Source organism: Bos taurus, chromosome 3 (genome assembly GCF_002263795.3).
Source record: "Bos taurus isolate L1 Dominette 01449 registration number 42190680 breed Hereford chromosome 3, ARS-UCD2.0, whole genome shotgun sequence".
Classification (NCBI taxonomy): domain Eukaryota; kingdom Metazoa; phylum Chordata; class Mammalia; order Artiodactyla; family Bovidae; genus Bos; species Bos taurus.
The window spans coordinates 67,106,129-67,129,412 of NC_037330.1; the positions used below are offsets into that span (position 1 = coordinate 67,106,129).

Below are 23,284 nucleotides of genomic sequence, written 5' to 3' on the forward strand. Positions count from 1 at the left end.
AGAACTTGTGCATGTCTGTGGACAATCATCAGATGCACTTTTGCAAAGTTAGGATCATGAAAAAGGCTGCCCCTGGGGAGTTGTCCACTTCATTGATCTGGTCACGTCACACATTCCTTCTCACTCTCAAGGCCTTAGAAAGAAGGAGGACAATGTACCTTTACTTTAAGGACGAGCTTTAACAAAAATACAAGGATGATTCATAATCTGCACGTTGATGACTGCTCTTTTCACAGGACTTCCCAGGGTAACAGCAGTCTGCCCGTTTAAACTTGCTATTCTTTTCCTTCCTTCTCCTCCTCCCAATTTTGTCCAAAGTTTACATTTGACTAGCAGATCTTTTCACAGATATGGAAAAAAACCAAACTATCCTTTCTAAAAGTGACCTTTCTAAACAGATCTGATCAGCCATGTCCCTGCTTGAAATGACTCTGTGGTTCCCTTCCTTACTTGCAGGACTTAGTTCAAACTTCCTTGAAGAAGTTAGGACTACCCAGGATACAGTAGCTACCAGCCACAGGTGGCTTCGGAACACCTGAAATGTGGTCAGTACACCAGAGGAATTAAGTTTTTGATGTTCTGTAATTAAAATTAACTTTAAAAACTAATACTTGACTCAGTTATTGGAAAATTAAAAATATATTTGAACAACTTGAGTGTGTGAAATCTACCTTTTCAATTGTAAATTTTATGAAATACAAATACCATTCTAGTATTTCTGATGAAAATTTAGCACGTGAATTGAGATAGGCTTAAGTACCAGATTTTGAAGACAGAGATTAAAAAAAGAATGTAAAACCATCTCAATATTATTTTTTATATTGATTACATGTTAAAATGATAATATTTAGGCTATATTAGGTTAAAGAAAATATATTGTTAAATTAATATGACTTGTTTTTTGCTACTTCTTTTTTTCTTGGTGAACGAGAATACTAGGAAAATGTAAATTACCTACTTGGCCCAGATCATGTCTCTACTGGATAATTCCTTCTAGAAAATTTATTGCATAAGGGAGGAATGGGGCCTTCACCTTGCTTTTCAGTCAAGTCTGCCACCACTTTAATCCATCTGGGTGCACTTCGTCCTGTACTAGCATTACTGGGCTCTTTCTCACGTCAGAGCCTCGGTCCCCTCCCTTCCATCTGGCTCTAACTTCTACTCTCCCTTTAGACCCAGCTCAAATGTCTTCTTCTTCCTGAAACTGTTATCTGCCTCTCCAGGCCCAAGTTCTGTGCCTCCAAATACTTGAAACATTTTGTAAATCCTATTATTACATTTACAACCATGCTGTGGGTACAAAGTTTCATGCGTCTCTTTTCCTCTCTGAATACCCAGCACTAAGCACCCAACATTTGGACATTGGAGACACCCCATGAATGTCTGTGGACTCTGGCAAGGACCTGGATGGAACAGCGCCAATTCTCTGCTGGTAGAATCCATGGCAGTGGCTCCTGGGAAGGTTCTCGAGACGGGGTTGGAGCCCAGAGAAGGGACTGCCCTGAGTTGGTTAAAACAAAGCCTGGCCATGATGAAAGCAACCAGAGAAAGACAATTAAGACTGTGTTCAGAAGAGAACAAAGGTCTGGCGTTCTCTTCCGCCTGCTGTTCTGGGGGGAGACAAGCCTGCAGTAAGCACAACTCTTTTCAACAGGGCCACAGGGGTGCAGAGAACGCTGGGCCGAATCAAAAGCTCTTTGTGGGAATCTAGTGAAAGCCTGCTGATCAGAAGGGTGGCGGAGGGTAGAAAGAAGATTCTTTCAGGCAGAGTCATAAGGAATGAATTTCTTAAGTCTCTCAGAGACAGACGGGAGATTTATGCCTCATTTGCCAAGCGGGAGGACAGACCCTCAGGGTTCCTCTAAGTCACTCATTCTCTCCTTCATGCATCTTCCTTTCTCCGGGACCAGTGGGCAGGAGAGACGGTTGTCTCCAGGTCCAGGTTGCTAGGAGCACTCGAGCAGGGCAGGTCCAGACTGAATGCGAGGAAGCTACAGACTCAGAACTGAGAAGGAAACTCAGCTGAGGTGGGGCCTTGACCAAAGAGGCCAGGCATCCAGGACCGGGGAAATCCCAAAGCTTTTCTATGTTTCAAAGAATTCTCAGTGTAACAGAGAGAGAAAGGGAAATGAGTGGGAAATGAAATATCTATTTTGAAGAAGGCCAGAATAGATATTTTTCCTAAAGAGACATACAGATGGCCAACAGACACTTGAAAACATGCTCAGTGTCACAGATCATCAGGGAATGCAAATCAAGACCACAGTGAGATATCACCTCACACCTGTCAGAATGGCTATTGTCAAAAAGACAAAAAATAACATATTGGTGAGGATGCAGAGAAAACAGAACCCCTGTGCACTGTTGATGGGAATATGAATTGCTACACACACTGTGGAAAATAATATGGATGTATGGATGTTCCTAAAAAATTAAAAACAGAGCTACCACATGATTCTGCATATTTACCCAAAGGGAAAAAAAAACACTAATGGGAAAACATATATGCACCACTATTCACAATAATCAAGATATGGGAACAGCCTAAACATTCATCAGTAGATGAATAGACAAAGACGACGGGTACCTATACACAGTGGAATACCACTCAGCCACAAGAAGAACGACAACATAGATGGATCTAGAGGATACTGTGCTAAGTGAAATAAGTCATGACAGAGACAAAGAGAACAAAGGGAAAATAGACTCACAGACAGAGAAAAGATGGGTGGTTGCCAGAAGCAGGGGAAGGGGGATTGGTGGGCTTGGGAGAAATCGGTGAAGGAGATTAAGAGGTCTCTGCTTAAAACAGTTCAGCAGTCTCTCATACTAGAAACAAAAGCCTAAATGAGTGTGTTTATTTACTGCATATTTAGTAGTAACCAAACTAAATGAGAAATAAACTAGTTGAATAAATTAGATAATATGTTAATATGGAATGTTAGTAACTATTAAAAAAAACCATTTCTGCAACGTGTATTGACTTCCAGATGCTTCAGACATGTGTACAGGATGGTAGTATTTTCATGAAATCAGAACTTTCCACCATAGAAGAAGTATGTGTTGATTAATGTCAGGAGGGAGAGGGAGAGGGGCGGCAAGGGGAGGGAGTTCACTTCTTATTGGTAGATGTAGAGAAGTAAAGAAATAAAAAGCAAAACATAATAAATACAAAGATGGAGAGAGAAATGGTGTTTATGAGAGCACACAGGAGGGACAATTAATGTATATTTTGAGTTTCTCTGGTGGCTCAGATGGTAAAGAACCTGCCTACAATGCAGGGGACCCGGGTTTGATCCCTGGGTTGGGAAGATCCCCTGGAGAAGGGAATGGCAACCCATTCCAGTATTCTTGCCTGGAGAATCCCATGGACGGAGGAGTCCACAGCGTCACAAAAAGTCCGACACAACTCAAGGACTAATATTTTCACTTTCATTGTTAGTTTAAACAGTATGCAGTATGTAAGAAAACATGGTTGCTATCAATAAGAGCAGAAAGTCATGAAATTAGAACAGGTTTAGACTGAAATAGCAACAGCATCAGATGAAAAGAATCAGCTAAGGTAAAAATACAGAAAAACACATGAGAATTAAAATCAATGTTGGTAGCTGGAAAGAAGGAGCCAATGGAATAGAAAATTGAGTTGGGTAACGTGGAAGACAACTTTGGGATTTTTCCTAGAAAGTAGACAGAAAAAAATTGAAAATAATGGAGTGGCTTATAGATAGAAAACTGAGCTGTCTAGTCCAGAAGTCACTGTTGCTACTGAGCCCTTGGAATGTGGCTACCGCAAAATGAGCTGTGTTGCAAGTGTGAAGTACACACCAGATTTCAAAGGCCTGATAAAAAGTGTCACTTGTTTCCTTTTCCTTTTAAAATTATGGCTATTAGAAAATTTAAAATTACACATGTGGCTCACATTAAATTTCTATCGGGTGGCACTGGAAGAAGAGATCTGTGTGTACTTGAGAAAAACAAGAGAGAGTGGTACATAAAAAATACTTACAGAAAATATTCTTGAGTTAAAACAAAATTATCATGCCATTGAGGATCAGTGAAAATCAGACCTATATCTGGACACAAGTTTTGAATTATGTGGAAACACATTAAAACATTTCTTTAAAGATACAAGTTGAAAAAGTTTACTTTCAAATTTGTTTTGGCCTTTTCTCCACAACACTAAATGGTTGAAAACAATTGATAGAGAAATATTATGACCTAAATTTGATAGATAAATATTATGACCTAAATTTTAGATCTAGTGAAATGGTATTTGATGTATAAAACCACCATAGCGACACTACCTAGACAGTCATAGAGAGATTGAACTAAAAATTAGTTCAAATTATTTTACCCAATTGAAAGAAGAATTCAAATGAAGGATTCAAGCACAGAGAATTCAGAGTACACAAGTAATTTGGGGTTTTCCTTGCCTCGTATTAGACTCCAGTCAAGAATCCAATTGATTTAGGGCTATCAAATGGACTGTTATATCCAAGGGGTAAAATTTGATCCAATGCAGCCTTCTGCTTCCACTCCTTTCATGGAAGTTCCAGCAATGGCATTTCTCATTCTTTATCCCTCAGTTCACAGGAAGTCTCCTGCCAGGTTGGATGACTACCCAGAACAATAAATGCATACAGCTATATTTCAGGACTTACTAAAAATGGCTAAACTATTTATGAAGTTGGGACATTTTAGCAGAAGAGCTGCAGAACGAATAACTTATTTTCTCCTTTATAAATGCCAAGTTGCCAAGGAAGTGGATTTTCTGCATCTGTTAAGTGCCTGTTTAATGAGTCACTGGCCTCTCTTTTTATTTTCTAAATTGATTAAGACTAATAAATAACCCAGGAACAGATATCATCTATTGTCAGGACTGCTTTCTCTAGGGCTGGGGGACGTTTCTGGGCTTATGATGCCAGGAGCAAAAAGCATATTAAAAATGAAGAAACAAGAATGTAAGAAAATACATTAAAATGTTTTCTTTGTTTATCAATTTTATCTTTGGGTGGAATAATTCCGGGTTATTTTTATCTTTATGCTCTTAAATTTTCTAGTTTCTTTTTTAAAAGCAGCTGTATCCTTAGCAAAAGGAGAGGTTTTAAATATCAATTTATACACTTTTGTACATGCCACTTGAATAAGCTATTTCTAGAATTTCTCCCAGTTTACAAGATCTTTTCTTCTGGGAATTTCTTGTTTCCCACCCAATTTTCAGGGACAAGTACCAGGCCATCAGGCAACCATAGTTTTATTAGTCTGATCTTAATTCAAATGCTACCTCCTTAGAGACTTTTCACCTGTAACAACCCACTCTGTTTTGTTTTTTCATAGAGCTAATCCTATCAGCAATTGTTTTCTTGTCTACTGCTCTTTTTTCAGTGAGGGATTTTTAGTGCTGTGTTTCCAGCACCAAGAATCTGACATGAAGTGTGCACTCAATAAACAGCTACCGAACAGATGAAAAAGCCCCATGTGACCCCACCTGCCCGGCCATAGCTGGTAGGACCAGGGACCAGAGAAAGCACGGCCAGCCAGAATAATTCTCTCTGGAATTTGGACCTGTTGTGGGAACATGAGCGTGGAAGCTGTATGTTTGCCATATTCTAGCTTCTGGACCAGAGAAAGAGAAAAATCAGGATGGGAGAGAGAAGAAGGGGAAGACAGCCGTGAGGAGCAGAAGGGAGCCTGGTCCCAGAGGCTTCCTGGACCCGTTTCAGCCCTGGTTCACATCACCTTACAAGTAAGCTCCATGTTTCAGGTTAGGCCAGCTGTTATCTACAATCTCATGAATATACCTGTGGTCAGCATCATGCTTTAAAAATTCATAGCAAAAAGATATGAAGGAAACAATCAGGACTGTTTGCCTCTGAGTTATGGGACTACCTACTTTTTTGTGTTTTCTAAAACAGAAAAGTATGCATGACTACAAATATATATATGTTTTTTTTTTTTTTTTCCTGAGAAGCATAGAGTGATAGACCTAGGGTATTCCAGGAGATCCCATTCTGTCCATTCATTTTATTCTGCTGAAAGGTTTAGCAGTGAAATGACTCACCAAGTTCCCAAAGTGAATACACACCTCAGCGACTCTGGCTTTCTTACACTCAAACCAGGGAGCCTCTGGACAGTTACTATGTCATTCACTTTAAAATGCTATATGCATCCTAAGTCACTTCAGTTGTGTCTGACTATTTGTGACCCCATGGACTGTAGCCCACCAGGCTCCTCTGTCCATGGGATTCTCCAGGCAAGAATACTGGAGTGGGTCCTCTGTCCATGGGATCCTCCAGGCAAGAATACTGGAGTGGGTCCTCTGTCCATGGGATCCTCCAGGCAAGAATACTGGAGTGGGTTGCCGTTTCCTTCTCCAGGGGATCTTCCCGACCCAGTGATCAATCTTCAGTCTTTTATGTCTCCTGCACTGGCAGTCAGGTTCTTTACCACTATTGCCACCAGGGAAGCCCATCAAAATGATTCATTTCAATTATTTTTTCAATTATAAATTCTCTAACTCAAGGTGAAAAAAGCTTTCTTTTATGGGTCAACTCTAGTGAGTTGGGCGAGACTACCTGTACTGCTGTGTCGATAAAGTTTTTTTTTAAAGATTTTTTGATGTGGACCATTTTTAAAGTCTATTGAATTTATCACAATATTGCTTCTGTTTTATGTTTTGGGTTTTTGGCTGCGAGCCATGTGGGATCTTAGTTTCCCGACCAAAGATTGAACCTGCACCTCCTGCATAGGCTGACAAGATTCCTTTTTTTTTTTTTTAAACTTAATCCTTTTCCATCTTTTGTTTATCTATTTATTTTTGGCTGTGCTGGGTCTTTGTTGCTGTGCAGGCTTTTTTCTAGTTGTGGTGAGTGGGGGCTACTTTAGTTGTGGTCCTTGGGCTTTTTCATTGTGGTGGCTTCTCGTGCTGGGAGCATGGGCTTGAGGGCTCTTCAGCTTCAGAACCTGCAGCTCCTGGCTTCTAGGACACAGGCTCAATAGTTGTGGTGAACGGGCTTAGCTGCTTGCTCCATGGCATGTGGGATCTTCCCAGATCCCTTGAACCTGTGTCTCCTGCATTGGCAGGTGGATTCTTTATCACTGAGTCGCCTGCAGGGAAGCTCTGCAGGCAGATTCTTAACGACTGGGCTGCCAGGGAAGTCCCTGATAAAATTTCTAAGGCAACATCCAGAACGGATAGGAAAGAAGAACCACAATTGCCTAATGATGTCTACTTTGAGTGCAAGGAGGAAGGGAGTGACATGGACGAAAGTTCTAATTCTTTCTTAGATGCAGCAGAAAGCTGACTTTATTAGAGGGGAAAACGGAAGGTCAGAGGATCCATTTGGATCACATATGCTTCTACCCCTTGGTTTATGTTACAAGAAGTTCTAACTTTTACATCATTATATCATGATGGCATAACAAAGAATAAGGCAGTGGCTCTATAAACTTGGTTTTGTTTTGTTTTTTACTTTTGTTTGAAATTCCATTGCACTTTTCCAGATAGTTGGTGGCAAAAAGGACTGACTATCATTAGGCAGTGGGCTTCCCCGATGGCTCAGGAGGTCAAGAATCCCCCTGCAATGCAGGAGACACAGGGAATTTGGCTTCTGTTCCTAAGTCGGAAGATCCCCTGGAGTGGGAAATGGCAACCCGCTCCTGTATTCTTGCCTGAAAAATCCCAAGGACAGAACCTGGCAGGCTACCAAGCTGGACATGACCAAGCACACACACACACATCATCAGGCAGTAAAGGTGTCAGGGGGTGGATGGAGAGTAAGCATAAGTGGATAACACAGGTTAGAGGGAAGGGTTTTTGGAGGGTGGTCTTTTTCTGGGCTGGACTGTTTCTGTGGCTCTAATTCCTAAAGAAATCTCACTGAGCCACTACTGAATGGTCTCACTTGAATCTCGAAGTTCATTCACCACCCCCATGTAGTTTAAGAAAACTCCCTACATGATCCAGGAGCCCACCTGGAGGTTAGCAGTCCTGCTGTGGGCTCAATTACCAATGAGACAGGGAGGGGGTACTAAGACTCCAAAGAGCATCACATGAACAAGATGCAGGCTATCACTTGAGATCAGGAGCTGATCAAACTGGTGCTCAGAGACCAGGCAAGAGCCCAGAAGGCCAGAAAACACAAAAGGCCAGAGGCTTTCACCTTCTCCAATACAGACCAAGCCAGCCGGCTCCCTCACTGCTTCTCCAATCCCCACCTGAGCTGCTGGCAAGCCCCATGGGGCACCTACAAGCCAGTCTCCCATCCCTGGGTCCCTGGGCTGGCACGAGGCTACCCTGCACTGACTCTGCTCCAGGTGGCGGAGGAAGCCTGTTCCTCTTGGCAGCTAGATGTGGAGGACAGCCCGGGGCAGGGGCAGGGATGAAAGGACTTCCTCCAAGAGGCCCTAGGAGAGACCTGAGGGCTGGAGCCCACACTGCTCTGGAGTCAGAACTTGGAGTGGTTTTAAATATTTGCCAATGGTTCGTATACGTTACCTCACCACAGATCCAGCTGCCAACATCTCCAAAATGTGGGGGAAGCTGAAGAGCTGAGCCACATGCTACAGGAAGCTCCCTTCCCCACTAACTTAACTGTTTCTAAGGAGGATCCCAGAGATCAGCTGTATTGGAGAACTCGGTTAGCCCTGTGTCCACGTGCCAATCATGTGTGAGTATGTAGTACTTAGGCTAGAAAGATACAGGAGAGAGATAAAAGGGCTTTCCTGACTCTGAAAGTGGCTAAAGTCTTAATTCAGGATTTTCTCACCTCTGTAAATCTTGAAAGAGGGAGAAACCCTCTTCTCTCTGGATAATTTCCATCTGTGTTCCAGGTGGCATGAGGGTGGAAATCATGAATCCTGGAAAGACCTTGTCACCCAAATTATTAAGACCCTGCCCTTTTATGATATACTTTTTATTTGCTTGTTTAAAGATCTGGGTCTTTGTTTTATGTGGCAACTAAAGCTACACGAGGGGTTTTCCTGATAGCTCAGTTGGTAAAGAACCCGCTTGCAAGGCAGGAGACCCCAGTTTGATTCCTGGGTCGGGAAGATCCCCTGGAGAAGGGACAGGCTACCCTCTCCAGTATTCTTGGGCTTCCCTTGTGGCTCAGCTGGTAAAGAATCTGCCTTCAATGTGGGAGGCCTGGTTTTGATCCCTGGGTTGGGAAGATCCCATGGAGAAGGGAAAGGTTACCCACTCCAGTATTCTGGCCTGGAGAATTCCATGGACTGTATAGTCACGGCATTGACTATACTGTGATGGACTATATAGTCCATGGGGTCACAAAGAGTCGGACATGACTAAGTGACTTTCACTTTCAAGGCTACATGAAGCACAGCAAACAGGATTCATCTTGCACATTAAGTCCTAGTAACTGGAAGGAGCTGCCTGTTGTGCTATGCTAACATCTCAAGACCAAGTCAAGGTCTTGAGGGAAAAACAACGATGGCTTAGCAGTGGCTGCTGTGGGTGAAAAAGGTGGGGGTGGTGTCTCTCATGTCACATACGGGACATCTCTGAGTTAAATCCTGGGACACCTCTCAGATACTAAACAGGGTTAAGTTCTTAAGGGTCTGGAAAATGGACAATTAACTGGCTCAGAAGATAAGATTTCATTATCAATGGTTTTCCCCAAGGAATCAATCATGTAGCTCCCTCCAAGATACATTATTGATCGAAGATGTTTCCTTTTAACTCCCTGGGAAAAGCAGATAGTAGCTGTCTACTCTCTCTCCTCTGTGTTGGGTTCTGAGGGTTTGGTTCCTGGATCCATCCCACCTCCCGGTGGTCTCCTGGCCTAATCTTCTTGGGATCCATTCCCCACTAAGCTGATGGAGTGAGCTGTCAAAGTGGAAATCCTGACTATGTCTGTTCCCTTCAGTAGCTCCCAGGACAGGTTCACCTTGATCTGGTCCCTGCTTGCCTCTCCACACCCACTTCTCTATCTTTTTCTTGGCACTTTATGTCACAGCCAAGCTCCTTCTGTGTGAAGTGCTCTGCTCCTCTCACAGCATTCCCACTTCGGGCTCAGCTTAGTTCTTCTCTGGTGACCTTCCTCTGTCTTCCTTTAGATCAGGTTAAAGGGCCCTCAGAACTTACTCTCTGCTCATTTTCACTCCATATTGTGATCACTGATTTGTCTGTCTCCCCTACTAAACCCTGGCTTCCTGGGTGGCTCAGTGGTAAAGAATTTGCCTGCAAGGCAGGAGCCATAGGAGACATGGGTTTGATTCCTGAGTCGGGAAGATCCTCTGGAGGAGGGCATGGCAACCCATTCCAATATTCTTGCCTGGAGAATCCTGTGGACAGAGGAGCCTTGTGATCTACAGTCTATGGGGTTGCAAAGAGTTGGACGTGACTGAAGTGACTTAGCACGCATGCACACCTACTAAACCCTAGGCTCTAGCAGGCAAGGACTACATCTTATTACCTGCATCCAAACCATCAGGGCAATGGATGGCCCGTAGGAAGTGCTTGGTACATATATATTAAATGAGTGAATGAATAAAGATTGGGTAGCTTTCCCAAATTCATGAACTTTACAGTGACTCAGCATGGATTATTGCTCCTGATCATTGAGCTGACCACCCATTGCCTCACTGTTTCACCTCATCTGCTCTCCTGGCCCCATATGCTGCTTCTCCTAGTAACACTAGTTATTGCAAGAAACTGAGTCAGCCAAGTGTCAGTGAGGAACTATGCCAAAATTTAGACATTCAAAGTTGTTGAATTTTAGGTCTAGATGAGACCTTTTGGATTCTCCTGTGTAGCTGAGGTCTGAAAGTCAGAACTAATGCCTTATCCCTCGTCCTGTCCTCCCTCCCTCCTTCTTGGAAAATGGAGCAACTGTATTGGCTTCTGTAAACACTGTATGACCAGCTTTTCATGATCCATATGATGATTGATACAAAAAGTGAAGAGCATAAGGGACCCACATGCTGGCCCCAATTGTGCAGCTGTATGCAGTTCACGGATGTGAGAGCTGGACAAGAAAAAAGGCTGAGTGCTGAAGAGTTGATGCCTTCAAATTGTGGTGTTGGAGAAGGTTCTTGAGAGTCCCGTGGAAGGCAAGGAGATCAAACCAGTCAATTCTAAAGGAAATCAGTCCTGAATATTCATTGGAAGGACTGATGTTGAAGCTGAAGCTCCAGTACTTTGGCCACCTGATGCAAAGAGCTGATTCATTGGAAAAGACCCTGATGCTGGGAAAGATTGAAGGGAGGAGGACAAGGGCATGACAGAGGATGAGATAGTTGGATGGCATCTTTGACTCAATGGACATGAGTCTGAGCAAACTCCGGGAGGCGGTGAAGGACAGGGAGGCCTGGTGTGCTGCAGTCCATGGGGTTGCAAAGAGTCAGACACGACTGAGCGACTGAACAACAACAACAATGCAGTTCTAACTCCAAAATCCCTAAACCTGAAATTTCCTACTTCTTTTCTTTGTTTTTGAAAAAAAAAAAAAAAAGTGGATAGTTGGCTCATTTTGGGGGGCCGTGAGGGGACTTACCTTATGTAGCTGTGTTTTTGTCTCATAGTAGGCGACCACAGGGATGGAGGCCCGGTAGTAGGTCTCAAGGCACTTGGCGATGGTGGTGGTGTTGTCATCTGCCTGTGGGCTGTTCCGGCTCCTCTGGAGAAGGCGGTTGGTCATGGTGTCTGCTGAGCAGTCCATACAGATCACCAGGTGTGGGTCTCCAATCTGGGGATGGGAGAGGGCGGCACAACATGGTCAGGAATTCTACCCTGCAAGGTTCTGGAGAGGCCTGGGCACGCTAGTTCTTTCCTGCCTTGACCTTCTGCTTTCTCTTGAGGTTCCAGGCCTACAATGTGACACAGCTGGGACAGGATATCACAGCTCCTCACTTCCAGGTCAGCAACTTTCCACAGAACCGCCCTCAGCTTTTAGGTCACCTCGTGTAATGGAGGGATTGCGTAGAATGCTGCCCAGTGCAGTCATAATCTGTCCTCCACAGCAGGGGGAGGGCTGTGTGTGTGTAATACTTCCTGCTGTCAGCCTTTCCTGATTTACAGAGGCAAGTTAATCACCTCTTCCTTTGTCCACCATTATGTCTTATACCAGCCACCAAGAGCTGGTACCAAGAGCACAGTACGGCTGCGTCTTGTACTATGTGGAGGTCAGTAGAGCATAATGGTTGAGCATACAAAGGTTGGAGTCAGGCTGCTTAGGGTCAAATCCTGGTGTAATGACTTGTCTCCAAGATGGTCTTCATTGGTTCCTTGCCTCAACATACTTTAAGCTCTTCCCACATTGAGACATGGTGACTATTCTTCTACCTACTTGAATCTGAGCTGGACTGTTATATATTTTGACAGAATATAGTGAAAATGATGTCACCTAATTTTGGAAGCAAGATCATAAGAAGTTTTGCAGTTCCTGCCTGGTCAACCACCATCTAAGATTTCCAATGATGCTCACTGATAAGCTGGGAGGAAGCACAAGCTAGCCTCTTTGAGAGGCCATGTGGACAGAGATGCCTGACCAGTCCTTGGCTGATGCAGATATCCCAGCCCCTGCTTCAGACCTGTCTACTTGGTCTTACCCCCCATCCGACTGCAACAGAATAATGGATCCCATCAACCCCCAGAAACCTATTAGAGAAAATAACAAATTAAGTTACTAACTGTGTCTCTCAACTTCTCTGCACCCCAACTTTCTCATTTGTATGATGAGGATCATCACAGAATTGCTGTAAGAATTAGGTGGCTCAGTGGTGAAGCACCACCTGCCAAGCAGGAGATGCAGCTTTGATTCCTGGGTCAGGAAGATCCCCTGCAGAAGGAAATGGCAACCCACTCCAGTATTCTTGCCTGGAGAATTCCATGCACAGAAGAGCCTGGCAGTCCATGGGGTCTCAAAGAGTTTGACATGACAGTGACTAAATGGCAGCAGCAATGCAAGTAGATTGCTTAGGATAGAGCAAACTGTAAGTATCAGCTGCTATGCTTATTGGAGTCCCAGGTGGCTCAGTGGTCAAGAATCTGCCTGCCAGTATAGGACACACAGGAGAAGTGACTTGATTCCTCAGTTGGGAAGATCCCCTGGCAGAGGAAATAGCTACCTACTTCAGTATTCTTGCAGACAAAATTCCATGAACAGAGGAGGCTGGCAGGCTACAGTCCATGGGGTTGCAAAAGAGTCAGACACAACTGAGCGACTTAGCATGCACTATGCTTACCCATAGTAAGCATATGGAGAAGGCTACGGCACCCCACTCCAGTACTTTTGCCTAGAAAATCCCATGGACAGAGGAGCCTGGTAGGCTGCAGTCCATGGGGTCGCTAGAGTCAGACACGACTGAGCGACTTTCACTTTTCACTTTCATGCACTGGAGAAGGAAATGGCAACCCACTCCAGTGTTCTTGCCTGGAGAATCCCAGGGTCGGGGGAGCCTGGTGGGCTGCCATCTATGGGGTCGCACAGAGTCAGACACGACTGAAGTGACTTAGCAGCAGCAGCATGCTTACCCATATGAGCTACAATCTCTGTGTTCAGGGGTTAGGAATGCTCAGCTCCTGGCTCCAAGGCCAAGGAAGAAATGGATAGACAAGAAAGTGAAGCGATGAGCTCTACCACGCTTCTAAGAGGTTGACTGCACAAGGACAGTAGCTAGAAGCAGCCCACAGGGCCAAAGGGTAGGGCTTGGAGGTGGTTGGGGTGGGGGGCGGTGGTGCAGAGGGAGTGTGCAGAATGACTGAGGCATGGGTATATCCAGCCTTATCCAGTAGGTAATAAATAAATTTGTTCCTGAATGAATGATAGTGATATGATCAATAGCATGACTCTCCCCATCTCCCCATCCTTCTTAAAGTCTTCTTTTGCTTCTGATGCCTCTGGAAGACACCAACCTTGTCTCCACTACCAGTCCCAACTCTGGATCAAAAGGAACTGTTGCTCCCTTCCGATCTGGCAATGTAAAGGAAGTCTTACTGCTCTACCATGGAAAGCCCTGGGAGGGATGGGAACAAAGTCAGGGTAGGGGAGTACTTCAGGACAACACACACAGTTTTAAGTTGTCTGTGTTGTTCCATGATTTATCTTCCCACTCTGAAGGAAGTACTTCAAGGAACAGAGTAGAAAAGTTCTCAAAAATCTAAAAGGGTGAAATAAACCTCTGGGACATGTCATCTAATTTTTCTGACTTTATTAATTGGAAGAAAAAAAAGAGCATTTGAGCAGTATGAAAGCTGGGTGAAAGTTTAGAAGACAATGACCTGTGTCCACCAGCAGAGGGCAAGCTTGAGAGGCAGGCTAGGGTTTAGTTACAGCATTTGGCTTATGGAACAGTTTCTGGCTGGGGTTGTGTTTGGAAACTAGGCTATTTTTCTTATTGTGGGGGTTTTTAGGCACTCGTGGGGACACAAAAGACAATTACGGGACTCATTTAGGTACAAACAGAGATTATGTGTGTCTGAGCAGGATCTGACAATAAATAAGTGCAGGACAGAGAGGTTGATTCCATGCAGAAAGTATGGGTCGTGGACCAGCAGCTCAGGTTTCACCTGGGAGCTTGTTAGAAATGCAGAAGCTCAGGCACCACTCCTGACCTGCTGACCCTGCATTTTAAGAAGATCCCCAGGTGATTCTTCACAAAATAAGACCTTGAGAAGCTGCTCCACCAAGCCATTTCCTCCTGCTAAGCCTGGGGTTAGACCTGACTTGTCTCTCCTGGAGTCAGCGCTCTCTTCTTACATAAAAAGCTATCAAGCAATCATTCTATTTGAAAACGGCCTGTATAGATTTTAAGTTTTAGAAGTTTTAAGTGAAGTGAAAGTCGCTCAGTTGTGTCCAACTTTGCGACCCCATGAACTATACCGTCCATGGAATTCTCCATGCCAGGATACTGGAGTGGGAAGCCTTTCCCTTCTCCAGGGGATCTTCCTGACCCAGGAATTGAACCAGGGTCTCCTGCATTGCAGGCGTATTCTTTACCAACTGATTTATCAGGGAAGCCCTAGAAGTTTTAGGTTTATGTGAAAATTGAGCAGATAATACAGAGAATTACTATATATCTTTCCCCATCCCTGGTTTCCCCTATTATGTCTTTTAGTTCAGTTCAGTTCAGTTCAGCCACTCAGTCATGTCTGACTCTTTGCGGCCCCATGGACTGCAGCATGCCAGGCTCTCCTGTCCATCACCAACTCCTGAAGCCTACTCAAACTCCTTCAGGGGATCTTCTGGACCCAGGGATTGAACCTGTGTCTTCTACATCTCCTGCAATGGCAGGAGGGATGATGTCGCAATGAAACAATGCTGAAATGTTAACTGAAGTCCATAGTTGACACTAAGGTTCATTCTTTGTGTTGTGTATTCTATGGGTTTTAACAACTGCATAATGTCATTATCCAACATTATAGTAATGATATTTAATAGTTCCACCCTTCTAAAAATCTTCTGGGCTCTTTCTATTTAATTCCTCCTTCCGACTTCCCTGGTGGCTCAGACGGTAAAGCGTCTGTCTGCAATGTGGGAGACCCGGGTTCGACTCCTGGGTTGGGAAGATCCCCTGGAGAAGGAAATGGCAATCCACTCCAGTACTCTTGCCTGGAAAATCCCATGGACGGAGGATCCTGATAGGCTACAATCCATGGGGTCCCAAAGAGTCGGATACGACTGAGCGACTTCACTTTCACTTTCTTTCACTTTCTCTCTCCTCCCTAACCCTGCAACTACTGATGATTTTAGTGTTCTATAGAATTGCCTTTCCCAGAATATCACATTGTTGAACTTATACAGTGTACAGCCTTTTCAGGCTGGCTTCTTTCACTTAGCAATGTGCATTTAAGTTTCCTCCATGTCCTTTCATGGTTTCAGAGCTCATTTCTTCCACTGATGCTTTTAATGCCTGAAAGTTTTTGAAAGATTTGAATGAAACACCACTTAATTATTTTTCAGAATGCTTTGGTATATTCCTTTAGAAAGTTCCTTGGAGTAGCTCTGCCTCTTTTACCCTGGACCATGGTTAGTCTCTAACATCCCATGGGTGGGAGGGCAGAGAACTCAGCCCTTGTCTGGATGAACCATAGAGACTTATGGACAACTCCATGTCCCCAGTGCCCACTCCCCTGTTGGCTCCCTGGAATTCTGCCCCAGCAGCATGGCGTTCTTCATGGTCTTTGGGTATTCAGGAGACCCTTATTAGAGCACACATGCCCTTGAAAAGGCATTGAGATGTGTAAGAACATTTCGGCAGCTGACATATTGTGCCGTCCTGCTAACAGGGGAGGAAATGGAGCCCTACATAGGTCAACTTGCTCAAGATCACTGAGGACTAGTTAGTGACAGTTTTGAGTCTGCTGTGTGTAACTCCAAAAGCTTGGTGACTTCACCCTAGTGTAGGGTGCCAGAGACTTCAGAATGGGACTCAAGCCAGGTGCCTGGTGGGCTGAATGGAGCCGGGAGAGGAGGTGGGGTGGGAAAAGAAGTGGACAGTGTCAGAGGCCATTTCATTTTATTTATAAACTTGCTCGTGCTGTCTCTAGGGCTCTAATTGGGATCAGCACTCACCCTGACTGAGAGCAGCCCACCAGGATGAGGATGTCAGCTGACTTGTGATGATAATTTCGGCAGGTGGAGCATGAAGAGGCATTTACACTCCCTTCTCTGCCAGGGAATGGCAACCTACTCCAGTATCCCTTCCTGGAGAATCCCTTGAACAGAGGGGCCTGATGAGCTATAGTCCATGGGGTTGCAAAGAGTTGGACACGACTGAGACGACTAACACTTTCATTTTCAGGGCTTCCCTGGTGACTCAGATGGTAAAGAATCCACCTGCAATGTGGGAGACCTGGGGTTTGATCCCCGGGTCGGGAAGATACCCTGGAGAAGGGAATGGCAACCCACTCCAGTTTTCTTGCCTGGGAAATCCCATGGACAGAGGAGCCTGGCAGGCTACAGTCCATGGGGTCTCTAAGGGTTGGACACAACTAAGCGACTAAGCACACATAAACAGAATCACTGACTCTGTAGATGAATAGTGTTATGAGACAGTTAAGAGCAGTCAGGCAGAGGGATATACTATCATTATCCACACATCCAGGAAACTCATCTTTGTAGTCAGGCTAAGGGCAGAATTTCAGCTAAGAACCTCCTGGGGGGAAAGGAAAGAGATAACCCGTGCATTTACTTCTGTTAATATGTGTTTAGTTCGGCTGCTGTAGAGTAAATGTTGAGTTAACATAGGAAAGCACTACAGGGAGTCAGGCTGAGTACACACTCTCCTTGAGATGATAATAATCTATAAAGTGGGGATAATAATATCTCTTGAACATAATTGTAAAGATTAATATAATGATATAGGCAAAGCATATAGTTCAGTTCCTGGCACATTTTAAGTGCTCAAAAAATAACAGCTATTATTTAGATAGCTATGTATTCTGTATGACTTTAACTGCATGAGAATAGGTAGAACCAAGGCAGGAAGAAGAGACAACAGGTTATTTCTGGGTGGTTAGTTAGTCTTTGTTTTACATTTTCCTGTATTGTCTCATATCTATATAATTTCTATTTCTATAGTCAGAAAAAATACATATAATTTTGGAAAAAAAATGGTAACAATTTATTGAACACCATATGCAGGCATATACATATGTAAGGCACATTTCAAGGATTTGATCCAATCTTCCCAGAAAGCACTGAAGCTATTTTCCTGTTTTTAATTGAACTATAGTTGACATATAATATTATGTTAAATTTCAGGTGTACTACATGGTGATTTAATGTTCATATACATTATGAAGTGATTACCATAGGGTTACTGTCTGTCCTCATACAAAGTTATTACAGTATTGCTGACCATATTCTCTATGTTGAATATTACATTCATGTGACTTATTTATTATATAGCTGGGGGTTTATATAATCTTTACCTATTGCTTATTTTGCCCATTCCCCCCACTCCTTACCTTCTGGAAACCTCCCATTGATTCTCTGTATCTATGAGTTTATTTTTGTTTCATTTTGTTTGTTTGTGTGTTTTGATTTCACACATAAGTGATATCATACAGTATTTGTCTTTCTCTGTCTGACTTATTTAGATTAATAATCCTCTAGATGTATGTATGTTGTTGCAAATGGCAAGATATATATTTTTTGGTAATGGTTAGAGGTATTTATTTTCTTTTTTAAAAGCAATTTTAGTTGTGTATCTATTTTTGGCTGATCTGGGTTTTTATGGTTGCGCGGGCTTTTCTCTGGTTGTGGTTGAGTGGAGGCCCCTCTCTAGTTCGGGGCGCGGGCTTCTCGTTGCAGTGGTTTCTTCTGTTGCAGACTGTGAGCTCTAGAGCTCACGGGCGTCAGTAGTTGCAGCGCTGGGCTCTAGAGCGCAGGCTCGGTAGCCATGGTGCAGGGGCTTCGTTGCTTTGTGGCAGTGGACCTTCCCAGACGGCAGATCAAACCTGCGTCTCCTGCACTGGCAGGCAGATTCTTCACTACTGAGCCAGCAGGGAAGCCCAGCTATTTTCAATCTATATTTTATAGAGGAGGAAATTGAACTATGTATAGTTAAATGACTTGTCATGGACATATGAAGCCAGGCTCTGAATACAGGTCTGCGAACACAAAGTCACTATAACCAGGAGTTCACAAATGTGGTGAGAGATGGGGATGGTGGTTAGAAACCCCAGCTCCTCATATTACCTCTCTTTCTCTTTCACACACATGCACGCACACACACACATACACACACACACAGACAACCTTCCCTTATGCTTTGCTGGATACTAAAGGCACAGATATTTAACTCATTGCGGGTAAAACCAGGCTTGGGAATAGGAGATAGGGTGATAATAGAGGAATCACATACAGACTTAGCCCTAAGCTATGGACATGAGTTAGCATTTGGCCTTTAGTAGTGTCATAGCCAAGCAGATCCTCAAAGGACCTGCCTTTCAGAGCAATAACCTACAGGCATGCAAAAGCATCAGCCTGACTAACTAAACTGGATTTTTTTCAGCAACAGATGGTCCCAAGCATCAGGCACATCAGTCTCTGGGATATAGAGGGGCTGCTGAGATGTTTGTGGGTTGGGAAACCATCCACAAGCCTGAATGGGCTTCAAACAGAGTTGCAGGCCTGACAGGTACACACGGAACACTCACTGTGCTCCCAACCAGGCTGATTACTCTGAATCTCTGAGGTGAAATTGTTCATCTGTGTTTGTCCTCGCCAAATTTCAAATGAGTTGCTTGCCGGTAATTTGGAGGGTGCTGCACAAATGATGGGGTCCCTTCAGGGCATAAGTGAATCAACAGCGGCTCATTCTGTGTTCGTAGCATCTTTGTTCATCTGGTCAGATTTAAAGCAGGTGTTTGTTTTGGAGGGTGGCATGTGTTCTCTTCCCATGAGCTGATTTGATATTAGAATCTTCTAAATTCCTGTACCCAGGGACAAATCAAGATCATGCTTGATCTTGGTGAATTTGTGCCGGCAGAATGTGGAAGACTGTCTTCATTGACATCTCACTTGAAGGTTGTCGGCCAGGGCACTTGCATATTTTAGCAATGGCTACATGAATTTTAGCATTGATTGAAACTACCGACTTATCACGTTGGTGACTCTTTCTCACTCCTAAGTTCTAGTTAGGAGTGTCAGTGTCTCTCCTCTGACACTTTCTAAAACCTGTCTGAATGGGGCCCACAGTGGGGAAGGAGGTTTTGCTTTACATCAGGAAGACTGTATGGATGATGTGAGTTCTTACTTACCAGTTAGAAAAGTTAGGAGAATAAAGTAAAAAAAGAAAGGAGAATAAAGAACATAATTTTGTTGTTTGCACACAGTAGTTGACAAAAAAGATGCTTATTTTTACCCTACATCTTATTTATCACACTTGGCCATTTGGGGGTTTCAGAAGAAAAGTCTACTACCACTGAGAGCAATTAAAAAGAAGACATTGAAAAGGATGTTTTCCCCAGCACTTCCAAGCAAGTTCATGACCTGTCCTGACCCTCCGAAAGACCCTGCTAGGACTTTTGGACCTTAAGTTCACAGGCAAGGTCAAGGGTGAAATATCCTGGTGGGGTGCAGCCATCTTGAAGCCTGAACCTCAATCAATATTGCTGATGGGTGGCCTTTAGCACTCATCCCCCCTCCCCCCTTTTAAGGTTTTGCTCCCTTGTGTTTTAATGTTTACAAAACGGCCAATCCCCACTCAGCAGGGAGCCCCTCATGGGCCCAATCACACCTTCTTCTTTTCTGGATTTCTCCTCACCCCTTGGATTTACACAGGCCCTAATTCTGAAGTGGTGCAGGAAAGATGTCTTTATTCCTGTTATTCAGAGAGTATTCCCAGGAGACTTGTTCACAGCCTAGATGCTGGCTGCTGCTGCTGCTGCTAAGTCGCTTCAGTCGTGTCCGACTCTGTGCAACCCCATAGACAGCAGCCCACCAGGCTCCCCTGCCCCTGAGATTCTCCAGGCAAGAACACTGGAGTGTGTTGCCATTTCCTTCTCCAATGCATGAAAGTGAAAAAATAAAGTGAAGTCGCTCAGTCCTGTCTGACTCCTAGCGACCCCATGGACTGCAGCCTACCAGGTCCCTCTGTCCATGAGATTTTCCAGGCAAGAGTACTGGAGTGGGTTGCCATTGCCTTCTCTGAGATGCTGGCTAGATCAGAACAAAAGGCTCGTTTTGTTTTTTTTTTTTTTACAGAAATAGAGATAATTTTGCCCTAAAATTCTTGTGGAATCTCAAGGGACCCTGAAGAGCCAAAGCAATCTTGAAAATAACGAAGTTGGAGGGCTCACATTTCTTGATTTAAAACCTCATTACAAAGCCACAGTAGTCAAAATAGTGTGGTACTGGCATAAAGTCAGTAATTTAGATCAATGGAATATAACAGAGAGGTCAGAAATAAACTCTCGCATATATGGTCAAATGATTGTTGACAAGGGTACCAAGACCATTCAGTGGCGAAAAAAGTCTTTTCAAACAATGATGTTGGGACAATTGTTTATCTACATTCAAAGAATGGAGTCAGGATCCTTATGTTATACCATATACAAAACTTAGGTCAAAATGGATTACAGTGCTAAATGTAAGAGTAGAAACTACAAAATTCTTAGAAGAAAAAATAGGGGGAAATCTTCACAACACTGGATTTGGCAATAATTTCTTGGACACGGCACCAAAAGCACAGGAGACAAAAGCAAAAATAAGATAAATTGGTTTATATAAAAATTATAAACTTCTGTGCATTAAAGGACACAATCAACAGAGTGAAAAGGCAACCATCAGCTCAACAACAAAACCCAAACAACCCAGTTAAAAAATAGGAAAAAGACTTAAATAGACATTCTTCAAAGAAGACATATTAATATAAATGGCAATGAGCACATGAAAAGAGGCTCAGCTTCATTAATCATTAGGAAAATGCAAACCAAGATTACAATGACACCCATTAGGATGGTAACTGTGAAAAAAACAGACAATGTGTGTTGGTGAGGATGTGGAGAAACCGAAACTCTTGTACACCGTTTGTGGGAATGTAAAATGGTGTAGCCACTATGGCTGACAGTATGTATGTGTATGTATTGATTCCTCAAAAAATTAAAAATAGAATTAGCATATGATCCAGCAATTTCACTTCCGTGTATATACCCCAAAGAGTTGAAAGCAGAGTCTTGAAGAGCTATTTGTATACCCACATTCATAGCAACATTAATTACCACATCCCCAAAGCGGAAGTAACCCAAGTAGTCATCAATGAATGAATGGATAAACAAAATATTATTCCTCCTGAAAAGGAAGGAAATTTTAACATATGCTACAACACGAATGAAACTTGAGGACATTATGCTAAGTGAAAAATAAGCCAGTGACAGAAGGACAAATGTGTGGGATTCCATGTATGTGAGGTACATGTAGTAGCCATTTCATAAAGACAGAGAGTGAACAGTGGTTTCCAGGGACTGAGAGGACAGGGAAGTGGGGAGTTACTATTCAAAGAGTGTAGAGCTTCCGTTTTGCAAGATGGTAAAAGTTCTAGAGATTGGTTGCACGACAGTACAAATACACTTCACGTGTCTGAAGTAGACACTTAACATTGGTTAAGATGGTAAATTTGATGTTCTATAAATATGCAGAACATGGTAAAATATTACTGTGATTTAAAAAACACTAGAAGAATCCTCCCAATTCCATTTTGTAAAAAAAATAAAAGTAAAGTTAGTCACTCAGCTGTGTCCCACTCTTTGCAATCCCATGGACTGTAGTCCACCAGGCTCCTCTGCCCATGGAATTTTCCAGGCAAGAATACTGGAGTGGGTTGCCATGATCTTCTCCAGGGGATCTTCCTGACACAGGGATTGAACCTGGGTCTCCTGCATTGCAGGCAGATTCTTTACCATCTGAGCCACCAAAAAACCCTGAAATGATCCTCCTAACATCATTTTGCAAAAAAGTGGTTAATTATATCAAAGTCTGAGCTCTTAAAGTAGTTTGGTGGGAAAAAGCTCATTAGAATTCTGGTGTGTGAATTCCAGTGAACTACCTGGAACTGCCACAGGCCCAGGCTTTGCACACAAATCTGTTTCTCCCTGCTCACTCCTATCTTGACAAAGGCTCCTGAGCTGAGAGGAAGAAAGTCAGCCCCGGGGGTCAGGGCCACACTTGCCAACTAGGACAGGAAAGTTCTTCTCTGATTCTGATTGCAAGTAAGAAATGCAAGGGAGGGTTAGCAATTGTCCTTTAAGTATTTAGATGCCATCTAAGGAAATTAAAACAGAGGCTCAAAAGGAGGTTACAGTAACCCCTAGGAGACACAAAGTACAATTCCTCTCAATCAACGCTGAAGTTAGAGGTAGATGGAGATGGGCCCCCAAACCTTAGTCCTCCCGGTAGCTGCTACTTACCAATGAGTAGACGCTTACTAGCTGTTTGACTGTGGGCAAGTCACTTAACCTCTCTGGGCTTGATTCATCACCTTTACCATGAAGAAATACCCCTTTCTCTATCTAAAAGGTAATTAAAATGTATCAAAGGAAATTATATAATAAAATATTTTTAAAACTAGTCTAAAGAAATCTCTATATAAATATTAATTCTTGTAGGCTCTGGAGTCTTTAACAAACGGGGACAGTTATTTCTCTCTTGTTTGCACAAGAGGGACAAATTAGAGATAATGTATGTAAAGCGTGTAGCACAGGACTCAGCCCAGAGTAGGTTCTATAAATGATAGGAGCAATATTTTTCACTTACTGCTATTCTCCTGTGAGTGGCCTCCCAGTGAAGGGGGTAGGCCTTGGGCATATATCTGATTTTGC

The 23,284-nt window shown here is 43.4% G+C and overlaps 1 protein-coding gene across 3 annotated transcripts in view; it reads right to left on the minus strand.

The window, feature by feature from the left end:
- AK5 (adenylate kinase 5) overlaps positions 1-23,284 on the minus strand; it is a 259,132-nt gene that overhangs the window by 7,590 nt on the left and 228,258 nt on the right. For all 3 annotated transcript variants that reach the window (NM_001083757.1, XM_005204415.5, XM_005204414.5), the window contains 1 exon segment: positions 11,514-11,705. In NM_001083757.1, coding sequence (NP_001077226.1) covers positions 11,514-11,705 — 192 coding nt within the window.